At 51.5% G+C, this 11667-nt stretch overlaps 1 protein-coding gene across 1 annotated transcript; it reads left to right on the top strand.

The window, feature by feature from the left end:
• Positions 1 to 6774: 6774 nt before the first annotated feature.
• RPS16 (ribosomal protein S16) lies at positions 6775 to 9732 on the top strand. The gene is made up of 5 exons (XM_029924537.1): positions 6775 to 6886; positions 7023 to 7124; positions 9139 to 9235; positions 9342 to 9389; positions 9523 to 9732. The coding sequence occupies exons 1-5, from the start codon at positions 6839 to 6841 to the stop codon at positions 9666 to 9668; spliced, it is 441 nt and encodes a 146-aa protein (XP_029780397.1). The 5' UTR covers positions 6775 to 6838; the 3' UTR covers positions 9669 to 9732.
• The last annotated feature ends 1935 nt before the right edge of the window (positions 9733 to 11667 follow it).

Raw genomic sequence — 11667 nt, 5'->3', positions numbered from 1 at the left:
GGGAGGATGGTTACTCCCCTTCTGGGCTGGCGCTTCCAACCGAGAATTCGTGTTTGAATTTACGAGTGTGGTTTGCCAAGCCGTGAGGAGGCAGGGAATGACCAAATAATAATGCGTTATCAAATAAATCAGACTTTATCTCCTACCTCTAAAACATTCTTAGGAGGTAAGTACCCCCATTTTTCCGACAAGGAAACTGAAGCTCAGAAAAATAAACTAACTGGACGGGAGCAGACCTAAGACTCCTCCCCAAGTTTGGGTGATCCTTAAAGCCTTATTTTCCTATACAAATCCCGAAGTTTAAATCAATATGAATTTACATATTATTATTTGTAAGACAGGTGAAAAAGAGGACCAGGGATGATGAGACAGAGATAAGAAACATTAACCTGAAGAGGGAAAAATTCAGAAACTTGTAAAACACATTGCTAAAATTTCTTGCATAAGCATGGAGACACCTGGATTCAATTTACAGAAATTTAATATGCACCTAGTTACAGAGTAAGATGATGTGGTGAGGCCAACAGCCAGCTCACAAGATATCTATCGGAATGAATATACCACTGGTGTGTCTGTATAAGCACACACTCCCTGATCCAACAATTTCAGACTGAGCCCAAGACAGACTGGGGAGGGGCTATTCACTCTATAAAAATGTTTTCCCTTCTATGAGCTTTGTACTCATGTTTAAACGTGTTTAATAATAATTAGGCTTCATGCATTTAGTGGAGCCTAATGCAGGGCTTCGAACTCATGACTGAGATCAAGTGTTGGATGCTCAACCAACTGAGCCACCCAGGTGCCTCCAAATTTGATTCTTTTAAACAGCAGCTCTTCACTGGGTGTTGTATGGAAACCAATTTGACAATAAACTATTAAAAAATAATAATAATAAACAGCAGCTCTTTGGGGCACCCAAGTGGTTCAGTCGGTTAAGCACCTGACTCTCAGTTTGGACTAAGGTCATGATCTCACAGTTTACTGAGGTCAAGCCCCACATTGGGCTCTGTGCTGACAGTGCAGAGCCTGCTTGGGATTCTCAATCTCTCTCTCCCTCTCTCTCTACCCCTCTCCCACTCATGCTATCTCTGTCTCTCTCAAAATAAATAAACTTAACTTTAAAAATAAAAAATAAACAGCAGCTCTTCAAAACAGGATCCAGGGGGGGCACCTGGGTGGCTCAGTCGGTTAAGCCTTTGACTTCGGCTCAGGTCATGATCTTGCAATTCATGAATTTGAGCCCTGAGTTGGGCTCTATGCTGACAGCTCAGAGCCTGGAACCTGCTTCAGATTCTGTGTCTCTTCTCTCTGCCCCTCCCCTGCTCACTCTCTCTCTCTGTCTCTCCTTCAAAATTAAACATTAAAAAATAATAATAAAATAGGATCCACATATAAAATGCCTATTGACACTGCTACAGAAAGCTACTTACTCCAGGAAAGTGAGGGAGTAGTAATCTTCTCCCCATAGAAAGTTCTTCCTTAGTGTGTCAGTGGTTCTCAACCCTCAACCCTACTGCTATGGAAGAATATGGAAGAAGATAGAAGAGAAATGTGTGATAGCCCCAAAGTGGAAACAACCTAGTGTCCGCCATGAGGAAAATGGATAAACAAATTAGGGTGCATCTATACAATGGAATAGTAATAAACTGCTGATATGCACGTGAATGAATCTCAGAAACATGCTGAGTGAAAGAAGCCAGACACTAGAACATGTACAGTACAATTCCATTCATATGAATCTCTAGAGGCAGCAAACTTCTATACAGCCAGGAAACAAAATTAGTGGACGTCTATGACTGGAAGTGAAGACTGGGAAGGGGCATGAGGGATGCTTTGGGGATGATGGCAATGGGGCTGTGTGAACACGTTATGTCAGAATGCACTGAAATGTACGTTTAAAACGTATGCTCTTTACGTAAATTACACATCATAAAGTTGATTTTTAAACTATAGATGTTCAGAATCCACCAGAGACCAATGATCAAAATTTAGCCTAGCCATCAGTATTCCTCAAAAAGCTCTCCAGATGGCAATTATTTGCAGCCAGGGACATGAGGCACAAGACTCTCCCTGTCCTCTAGGGGTGGGATGAGGTTGTGAGACACCTGCTCAATGCTTTGTCCCTTCCTGGAGGAGGAGAGAGGAGGGGGTGCCTCAGATGGAGAACAGGGGCAGGTGGGGACCAATGTACCCACCCCCCTACCGCAGTAGGTCAGACTCCAGGCTTCAGACCTTATTTTCCTTCTTCTCTCCTCCACTTGGCTCCATGGGCTCCAGATGGGGTCCTCTGGCCTAGTAGGAGAAGGCTTTGGATGGGCAGCGGGGGCTGGAGACCAAGTCCCCTCTGTCACCCCCCAGCCCCTCCAGCAGTGCCGGGGCGTCTGCGTCCTCCCAGGCTCATGCTGAGGACGGGTGCCGAGCACAAGCCCCCTGCAGTAACGCCAATAGTTTGGCCAGAAAGAGGGGGACAGGTCGCTGGGGATGTCCTTCACAGGGTGGACAAGGACCCTGGCCAGTCACCCACAGCCGGGCCCCCAATGCATCCAGCAGTCGCTGTAGCCGGAACACGGCAATCCCGACGGATGGGCCCTCTTCGAATTGGATCACAGACAGCTCCAGACGAAAGCACCCTAGCGTCTCTGCAGGACACATCTGGGGGAGAGAGGGACTTGGTGGCTCTGGGCAAGGGTCTGATCCCAAATCCTCAAACCCAGGGTTTGTGAATTAGGTCCTGGCATAAGCTCCATCACCTTTTTGGGCCTCAGTTTCCTCATCTGTAAAATGGAACTCTGAATGATCCCTACTTTTAGAGCTGATGCTAGCCTATACTGTCTGTGCCTGTGTAAGTTAGAAAATGACACTTCTTGGGGCGGCTGGAGGGCTCAGTAAGTTAAGCGTCCAACTTCCGCTTGGGTCACGACCTTATGGTTCGTGGGTTCGAGCCCCGTGTCAGGCTCTGTGCCGACTGCTCAGAGCCTGGAGCCTGCTTCTGATTCTGTGTCTCCCTCTCTCTGCCCCTCCCCTACTCATGCTCTGTCTCTCAAGAAATAATAAACATTAAAAGAAATTAAAAACAATAAACAAAATTTAAAAAAGAAACCAATACTTCTCAAAACACATCCAAGTGCTGACTTTGTTAGAACAAGATACTTCACTGCCATCTACCAGAAATTGACAAAAATACCCAGGATGTGGATACTGCCCTTGCTGTGGGATTCTTTGCAGTGCACATTCTTCACATCCATACCTGGTGGCCCTATTTGCCTCATAGGGTCAGTGTGAAGACTAAATAAGCTAATATACATAAGACATTTAGACCAGTACCTGGCTGAGTAAGCCCTTTTAAGATGTCACTGTCATCCTCATTATCTGTTGTTAGGTGTCAGCTGCTGTTTTTGTGGGAGACGGCAGTGAACAAAATATATTTGTGATGGCAGGGAGCTGGGTCAGCAGCTGGCCAGCCAGAACACCAGCCCGCTGCCTCCCGCCCCAAACATACATGTATTCGGAGCCTAGTGGATTTTCCCTAAACGTCCAACTTCAAGTAAAGAGCTAATGAAATACTCACCGAGAGATCATCTGGGGTGTAGAGAGTTCCATCATTTTTGTTTCCCTACAATTTGGGGTAGGGAGGAGAATCAGATCTTGGAGGGGAGTGCCTAACCTTTCCTCAAATGTGCTCCACACCCCAGCCCTGCCCAGCCTGTCTGCAGGCTCTCCCCTGCGTCTTCCTCACCAGCATCTTCATGATGGCAACAAGGAAGTAGAAAGGCTCCTGAGGACAGAGGGGTGATCCTAGGCTTCCCACGGGCCATACCAGCAGAAGGATGGTCCAGAGAGGCCACGTGGGCACCCTGCTCACCCCCCAGGCCTTTTCTGGTCCCAGCCCAGGGTCCTGGAAGCAAGAAGTACAGGGGCACTTGAGTGGATCTGTCAGTTAGGTATTCAGCTCTTGATTTTGGCTCCGGTCATGATCTCACAGTCTCTCTGGGAGAGAGCCTGTGTTGGGCCCTATGCTGACAAGCTCAGAACCTGCTTGGTGTTCTCTCTTTCCCTCTCTCTCTGTCCCTCCCCTCTCCATGCACATGCACACAGGCACTGTCTCACAAAATAAATAAATAAACTTAAAAAAAAAAGTACAGAGAGACAGAGCAAGTTGGGAGACTGAAGGGTCCTGCCGCCTTCCTGTCCAGCTCCACTCAACCCACGGTTACTCAGGGAATGTCCTCCAAGAGGCCAGGGAAGATGGTGACCCTAGAGTAGGCGGGGTCCAAGTCAGAGGGCTCCCTGACACCTCTCCCAGGAAGATATAAGACTCAGCAAGGGTGTGAGGATCAGCCTAGGGAGAGTGGAAGGTTTGGAAGTCCTGTTACCCGCGCCCCCCCCCCGTACCCCTTCCCCAAAGATCCATAAGGCAGTACGGTGTTTAAGGGTGCGGGTGAATCCTGTGGCCTGTCTTCTCAGTGGAAAACACCCCTGCTAGGCTTTAGACATGTCTGCAGGGGTATATTTGGGGGTCTTTGCTCTCCTTTTGACTTCTATTTCTTTTTTCCTTTTCATTTTGTTATTAAAACTTTTTTAATATTTATTTCTGAGAGAGAGAGACTGCAAGCAGAGGAGGGGCAGAGAGAGAGAGGGAGACAGAATTCCAAGCAGGCTCCAGGCTCTGAGCTGTCAGCACAGAGACCGATGTGGGGATCGAGCTCACGAACCGTGAGATCATGATCCGAGCTGAAGTTGGACGCTTAACTGACTGAGCCCTCTCTGGCTCCCCTTCCTTTTCTTTTTTCATAAATGTTTATTCATTTTTGAGAGAGAGAGAAAGAGAATGAGATGGGGAGGGGTGGGGGGGGACAGAGAATCTGAAGCAGGTTCTGTGCTGATAGCCACAAGGCTGATGGAGGGCTTGAACTCAGGAACCATGAGATAATGACTTGAGCTGACATTGGACATTCAACCAACTGAGCCACCCAGTGCCCCTCTACTTCTATTTTTTTCTAATGTTTATTTATTTATTTTTTATTTTTGAAACAGAGAGAGACAGAGCACAAGCGGGAGAGGGGCAGAGAGCGAGAGACACAGAATTCGAAACAGGCTCCAGGTTCTGAGCTGTCAGCACACAGCTCCACCAACGCAGGGCTCAAACTCATCAACCGCGTGATCATGACCTGAGCTGAAGTCAGACGCTCAACTGACTGAGTCACCCAGGCGCCCCGTCCTACTTCTTTTTCTATATCAATGACTGTATTTCCATATTTCAAATATCTTGAAATCTCCATGCTTGTCTGTACCTGTCTGTCTTCTTTCTCTGAGGGCTGGTCTCTCTGCCTCCGAATCGCCGTCACTTGTGTTTTCTGGGTCCATCTGTAATTGACCCTGTATATATCTTCTTTCTCTTCTCCTTCATTGGCCCCTTCTTTTTTTTCCTCCTTCATGTGTGCCTGTCTCTCTCTTGTGCTGTGTATCTGCCTGTGTGCTCCCCCCTCCCCAGGTCAGCCGCTGGGTGCTCCCTTCCTTCACCTCTACCCTCTCTCACCCTTTTGAAACTGGACTCTGGGCTGGAAAATCCTTCCTCCTGCCACAGACCTACCTACCAACCTCCACTTTCCAGGCACCATGTAAGCGACCACACCCCTATGAACCTTGAACCTCGGCCTCTGCTGCCAAATAAACTGAAGAAACAGTGGGCTCTCTGCAGCCCTGAAAGAGAACCCATTTGACTGGGAAAGGAGTATCCTCAGCGTGGGGGGTGGGGGGAGTACTGGGGCTGGAGAATTCTATGGGGGAGGAGCCTGGAAAGTTGGGTGATTTGGGAGAGAGAGTGAAGAGATGATTCGAAGGCCCTTGGAGAAAGAGGGATTCTAGGGTAGAGACCCCGAAGAGGGGGATTCTGAAGGGAGGGTCTCTAAGGAGTGGAGAACTCTAGAAGAGGAAAATTCCAGGGGAGGCGGTTGCTGGCTAGAGGAGGCTCTGAAGGAAATAGAATTCTTAAGAAAGCTCAATTCTTGAACGAGGGGGCTCTGAAAGGGAGAGAAAATTTTTCAAAAGGTATTCTAGCGGGGACGTTCTGAGAAAAGTGGATTGCGGGCAGTGGGAGATTCTAGAGCCCTTGAGTGGAGGAAGATTGAGGGAAAGGGTGGCTCTGGGTGAGGGCTCTGAAGAAGGGAGACGCTGAGGGCTCTGGGAGGCGGGGACTCTAAAAGAGAAGGAAATCCTGGTGAAAGGCAGATTCTGAGGGAAGGACTCTAAATGGATTAAAAAGATTCTGGGATAGAACCCTCGGAGGAGGTGCGTTCTGAATCCTGAACTTGGGAATCCTGCCTGATTTCCTGCTGTGAGTTCCGTAGGTGAGATTCTGGTGGAGGAGGATTTGGGCAGAAGAGTGTCTAGAGGGCAGGATGGAGTCTACAGGGGAGGATGATTGCTAGAGATGAGGGCTAAGAAAAACCATCTAGAGAAGAGAGTGAAAATCGATATTTTGGGTGGAGGACGCGGAGGGAGATTATTAAAGAACGAAATGCAAATGACCGGCGGTGACCAATGAGGACCGAGAATATGAAGACAGTCTCCGCCCTTCTTCCGCGACTGCACCCGGCACACCCCAGGCCACGCCCCTTCCACTCACAGGTCCCGCCTCCTCCGCTCTGGGGTCCCGCCTTCCCGCCTCTAATCTTAAATCCCGCCCCTGGCTGCAATATGAGCCGTAAAGCTCTCTCCCGTCGCGACGCAGCACCCAAAGCGCCTGCGCAGACCCTGAAAAGCGGCCGGGGTGGCCCCGCACTTTCCTTTTCCGGTTGCTGCGCCGCGCGGTGAGGATCTCTCATCTCCGTTCGCAATCATGCCGTCCAAGGGTCCTTTGCAGTCTGTGCAGGTCTTCGGACGCAAGGTGGGCCGGGCGCCCGATGGGAGGGGCGATGGGAGGCCGGGGTCTGTAGAGACCGACGGGCAGGGTCCTGGGGTCGACAGGGGTGTCGGGGGCCGAAGCTCACGTGGCCCTGCTGTTTCTTCCTCGCTTCCCACAGAAGACGGCCACAGCCGTGGCGCACTGCAAACGGGGCAACGGCCTCATCAAGGTGAATGGACGGCCCCTGGAGATGATCGAGCCGCGCACGCTGCAGTACAAGGTGCTGGGATTGAGGGTGGGCTTTTGGATTGAGTGGGGGTCTCTAGAGACAGATGTTTTAGTTGATTTCTGGAATTGATTTTGGGAGGCCGAGGCATCTGGTATCAACAATGGGATGTTTAGAAAGGGTAGTTGGGGCAGAGAAAATGGGTCATTTGGAGATGGAGCTGAGTTTTCGGATGTTCCGGGTCGTGTGTTGAAAGTTGAGAGCCGAATGGTGGATGTTGCAGATTAAGAAGGTGCTTCCAAAACTGGGATGTTCGGAAGCCCAGTGACAAGGGGAGTTTGTGCAGCCTGATTTCTTTAAGTTGATGAGGGTCGTTTATCCTGTTTACAACCTGTTTGCACTGGTAGAGTATGGGTACGTTCCTTGAGCACAGAAGTTAATTTGTTTCTTAAAGATAGTGGGTAAACGTAGCGTTTGGACGTTGTAGGCGTTTAAAAAGTCCTGAAATAACAGGAACAGAATTTGGGTTTGTTGTGCTTTGCCATGAAAGGGGCTCCTCCCCTGTTTCTGTTTTGGTCTCAATTTCTTCAGCTCCGAATGGAATGAGTGGAGTCTGATTTTTGCTTCTTTTTTACATTTTTTAAAACATTTATTTGTTTTTGAGAGACAGCGCGAGTGGGGGAGGAGCAGAGAGAGAGAGAGAGGGAGACACAGAATCTGAAGCAGGCTCCAGGGTCTGAGCTGTCAGCATAGAGCCCGATGTGGGGCTCGAACTCACTGACCGAGAGATCATGACCTGAGCCGAAGTTGGATGCTTAACGGACTGAGCCACCCTTCTTTTTACCTGTGTTGTTACTTGAGGCATAGAACTTCATTTTTTTTTTCCTCCCTTGGGTTGTCCATAAAATGGGAATCATTTCTCCTTTGAAATTCTGTTGTGAAGATAAATTAGATTGTCTGGGCAAACTTCATTTTTGAGAGGGTGCAAGCAGGGGAGGGGGAGAGAGAGCGGGACAGAAGATCTGAAGCAGGCTCTGCTCTGACAGAGGAGCGCGTGATGTGGGGCTCAAACTCAGGATCTGAGATCATGACCTGAGCCAAAGTCTGACACTCAACCAACTGAGCCACCCAGGCGCCCCTCTAATTTAATTTTTTAATTTTAGTGTGGTGGACGCGCAGTGCTTTGTTAGTGTCTGGTGTACGATGTAGTGATGAAAGTTGGCCACTTTTCAATGTGAAGAATAACACGTGTCGCAAGTTTAGTTAGAACATTATATGTTCTCAGGATGGTGTCTGAGATCTTTCTGTGTAGCCGTTATCAGGTCCTGTGCTTTACTCTTCTCGATTGTCAGTTCTATGAAGGTTCTGTTTGTGTAACCTGTGTTGAGTGCTGGGGACCCAGCAGTGACCCAGGTGACCCCAGGCCCTGACCTTCTAATGCTCCTAGGCCAGTGGAGGAAGCAGACTGGTCCCAGTATCAGACCTTGCTCCAGAGTAGTCAGGGCTGGGATGGGGGACTCCAGAGAAGGCTTCTGGCTGGAACCTGGGTGGGAGGATCAATAATAGGCTTGGCAGGGGCAGGTGGGGATGGGAATCTGTGAGCTGAGGCCTCAGACCTGAGGTAGGTAAAGTAACAAAGATGTAGAGCGGGCTGGGGGAGTGCAGGTAGTAGGGTTGTGATTTGGAAGTGGGAGGCTCAGAGGGTTGGGTGGAGAGCGGGGGGGGGGGGGGGGGGGGGGGGGGGCGCGTCCAGAGAAAGCACCTGACCTCCCCGGGAGTAGATTTTCACTGTTTCAGGCAAGCTGGGTGGCTGTCGAGGTTTTCGTTTGGGAGCTAAAGTGCCAGAACCAGTCCTGGAAATGGAGACTCCGAGGCCCAGAGGGACATGGAGAGGAGGGCCCCGCTTGGGTTCCCTTCAGCGGTCTGTCGTCTGTCTCCAAAGCTTCCCTGCTCCTGGCCCTGCAGAGAGGAAGCTACTACTTGGAGAGAGAGAAATAGGGGGCTCGGTGATGTGGCTCAGCTGCCCAGCCTGTGACCCAACATCCTGTGGTGTCCCTTGTTCCTCCAGCTACTGGAACCTGTCCTGCTTCTGGGCAAGGAGCGCTTTGCTGGGGTGGACATCCGAGTGCGCGTGAAGGGGGGCGGTCACGTGGCCCAGATTTACGGTGAGTCCCAGGAACGGGGCATTTGGTGCGGTGTGGCTCTGAGAGCAAAGCCCTCCTCCTGGGGCTTCACGAAGCTGATACACCCTTCTGTGTGTCTTCCTCACAGCAATTCGCCAGTCCATCTCCAAAGCCCTGGTGGCCTATTATCAGAAATGTGAGTGACAGTGGCTTCTCATCTGGTGGGGTGGGGGAGGGGATGTGGGGGGCAGGCAAGTGGAGGACCAGCCCCGGAGACCAGGAGGGCGCTTCCGTGGCCGGCTCAGTCTTCACTCTCCTCTCATCCCCAGACGTGGATGAGGCTTCCAAGAAGGAGATCAAGGACATCCTCATCCAGTACGACCGGACCCTGCTCGTCGCTGATCCCCGGCGCTGCGAATCCAAAAAGTTTGGTGGTCCTGGTGCCCGTGCTCGTTACCAGAAATCCTATCGATAAGCCTCTTGGGAGGATCGGGGTTCACCTTTATAATAAACAGTTGTCACGGGACTTCAGGTTTCAAGGACTGTGCTGTGTCGTTTTGTGGTGGGTCTTTGACTGAAAGAAATGGAACAGCCCAGCCCACTGCTAGTCTGGATTGTAAGGCCTTCCAGCGTTTTCGGAAAACGCCACTCCTGGGTTAGTGGGTGGGAGAGCAGGTGGGGGCAAGCTTGAGCCCCAGTATTCACTTCTCGTTGCATCCAGCGTGGGGGTGCCGTGGGGCTGGGGTGTTTCTAGGCCAGTGGTTGTGTGCGGTATCCTCGTGGTTTGTTGTTTTTAGTCCTTTTGCTGCTGTCGTGACAGCATGTCCGGGAATAGCGGGGGGTGTGGGTAAGATCAGTAAACAGTAATCCAAGGAAGGGAGAAACTGGGTGCAGCCTGAAGTCAACCAGTAGGGCCAGGATTGGATTGGGAAGGAATCTTCCCTAATGCCAGCCTGTAGGTGGATAGGTTTGAGATGTGGGAGGGGTGGGATTCCTTCTGGCTGGTTTCGTCCTCGGGATGTCCACACTGCGTCCTGGGGGAGGGCCCCTGTGGCCTCTTGAAAGCAGGTCCCGATCACACTCATTGTAGGAACTGTCTTTACAGGCCTCAGAACGTGGGCGTGAGGACTCGTTCATCTGCTGTGGCGAGGACCGCGTGTGGTGTTTGGATATTGGTAGAGAGGGGGAGGTTTTAGCACATTTCTTTTTTCATAAGAGAAGGAACTTGAAATTTATTGTCCACTCGCCCTTTTGGTATCTGCCCCGCTCCATCCGATAGTCCCGTGCGGCCGCCAGACTGGGCAGCACAGATGACAGCGTTTCGGTCATTGAGGAAAACTGTTCAGGACAGCACTGGTGTCCAGGGAGCAGCTGCAAACAGCATTTCTGACAGGGATGGTGGGGTCGATTGACACCAAGTAAGTGCCCGGTGAAGCGTTGTCAGGTACTTCACGATGTCCCTGGGAGCTTGTGGGCAGGCAGGTGTCTGAGTGACAGGCGGTGGCCGAGTGGCAGGAAGGATGAGGAAGTAAGTAAGATGCAGCTCACCAAGTCTGCATCGGAGCTGTAGTTAGCGGTTAAGGGGTTGGATGGCATTAACCTAAACATCCCGAAAAGGGCAGGAGGCCGCTAGCCTCGCGCCCTGAGCCTCAGCTGTATCTCTGAAGACAAGACGGCTGGGCTAGTGAGGAAGGTGCTCCTCGGGAGGTGTCTGAGCCAGGGCTGGGAGGTGGAGGTAGGAGTCAGACACGGGAGTAACGGAGTCAGGGGGAGGGCCCAGGTGGGGCTGAAGCAAGCCTGGGGTCCCTGGCTTCTGCAGGGTTCGGAGACCCCCTTCCAAGACTCTGGCTCCCTGCCAGAGGCACAGCTGGGACGCATCTTGCATCTGGAAATGCTAAGGGGGCCTGTCCTTCCCCACTTCAGGCTTTGGAGTAGACAGGGCCCCTTTCTCCCTCCCTGCCGCCTCCTCAAATACCGGGAATTCCGGCGCCACTGGGAGCCCAAGCCAGGCTCCCAACTTCCCTTCAGCTGGGAATGTGCAGCTGGGGGTGGAGGAGGGGAGGGCCAACCTCAGTCCTGACCCTGGGGAGGCTGCCGAGGCGTGGGCCCAGGCCACTCAGCCCAGGCCCTAGTGCACGGCCTGGTAACCATCCCCTAGAAGCCAGCAGCTCATACTGAGCCAGGCCTAGTGTGGGATGCTTCACTCACCTAGGGCCCCTGGCGCACTAGGCCGTAAGCCCCGTTCTGGCAGGGAAGTGTCTTGAACCAGGCCTGACTCAGCAGCTCAGAGCATGGACTCGGGCTAGGTGGTATGGATTTGAGTTCCGACGCTGTCCCTTAGCTGTGTGACTGGGGAAATCCCTTATCTCTTGCCTCATTTCTACGGGAGGATCAGAAACCATCCTCGCGGCGCCTGGGGGTCTCCCTCGGTCAAGCACGTAACTCTAGATCTGATCTTCCAGTTTGTGGGTTCG

Source organism: Suricata suricatta, chromosome 16 (assembly GCF_006229205.1).
Source record: "Suricata suricatta isolate VVHF042 chromosome 16, meerkat_22Aug2017_6uvM2_HiC, whole genome shotgun sequence".
Taxonomy (NCBI): Eukaryota; Metazoa; Chordata; class Mammalia; order Carnivora; family Herpestidae; genus Suricata; species Suricata suricatta.
This window is presented reverse-complemented; position numbering and strand designations above follow the sequence as displayed.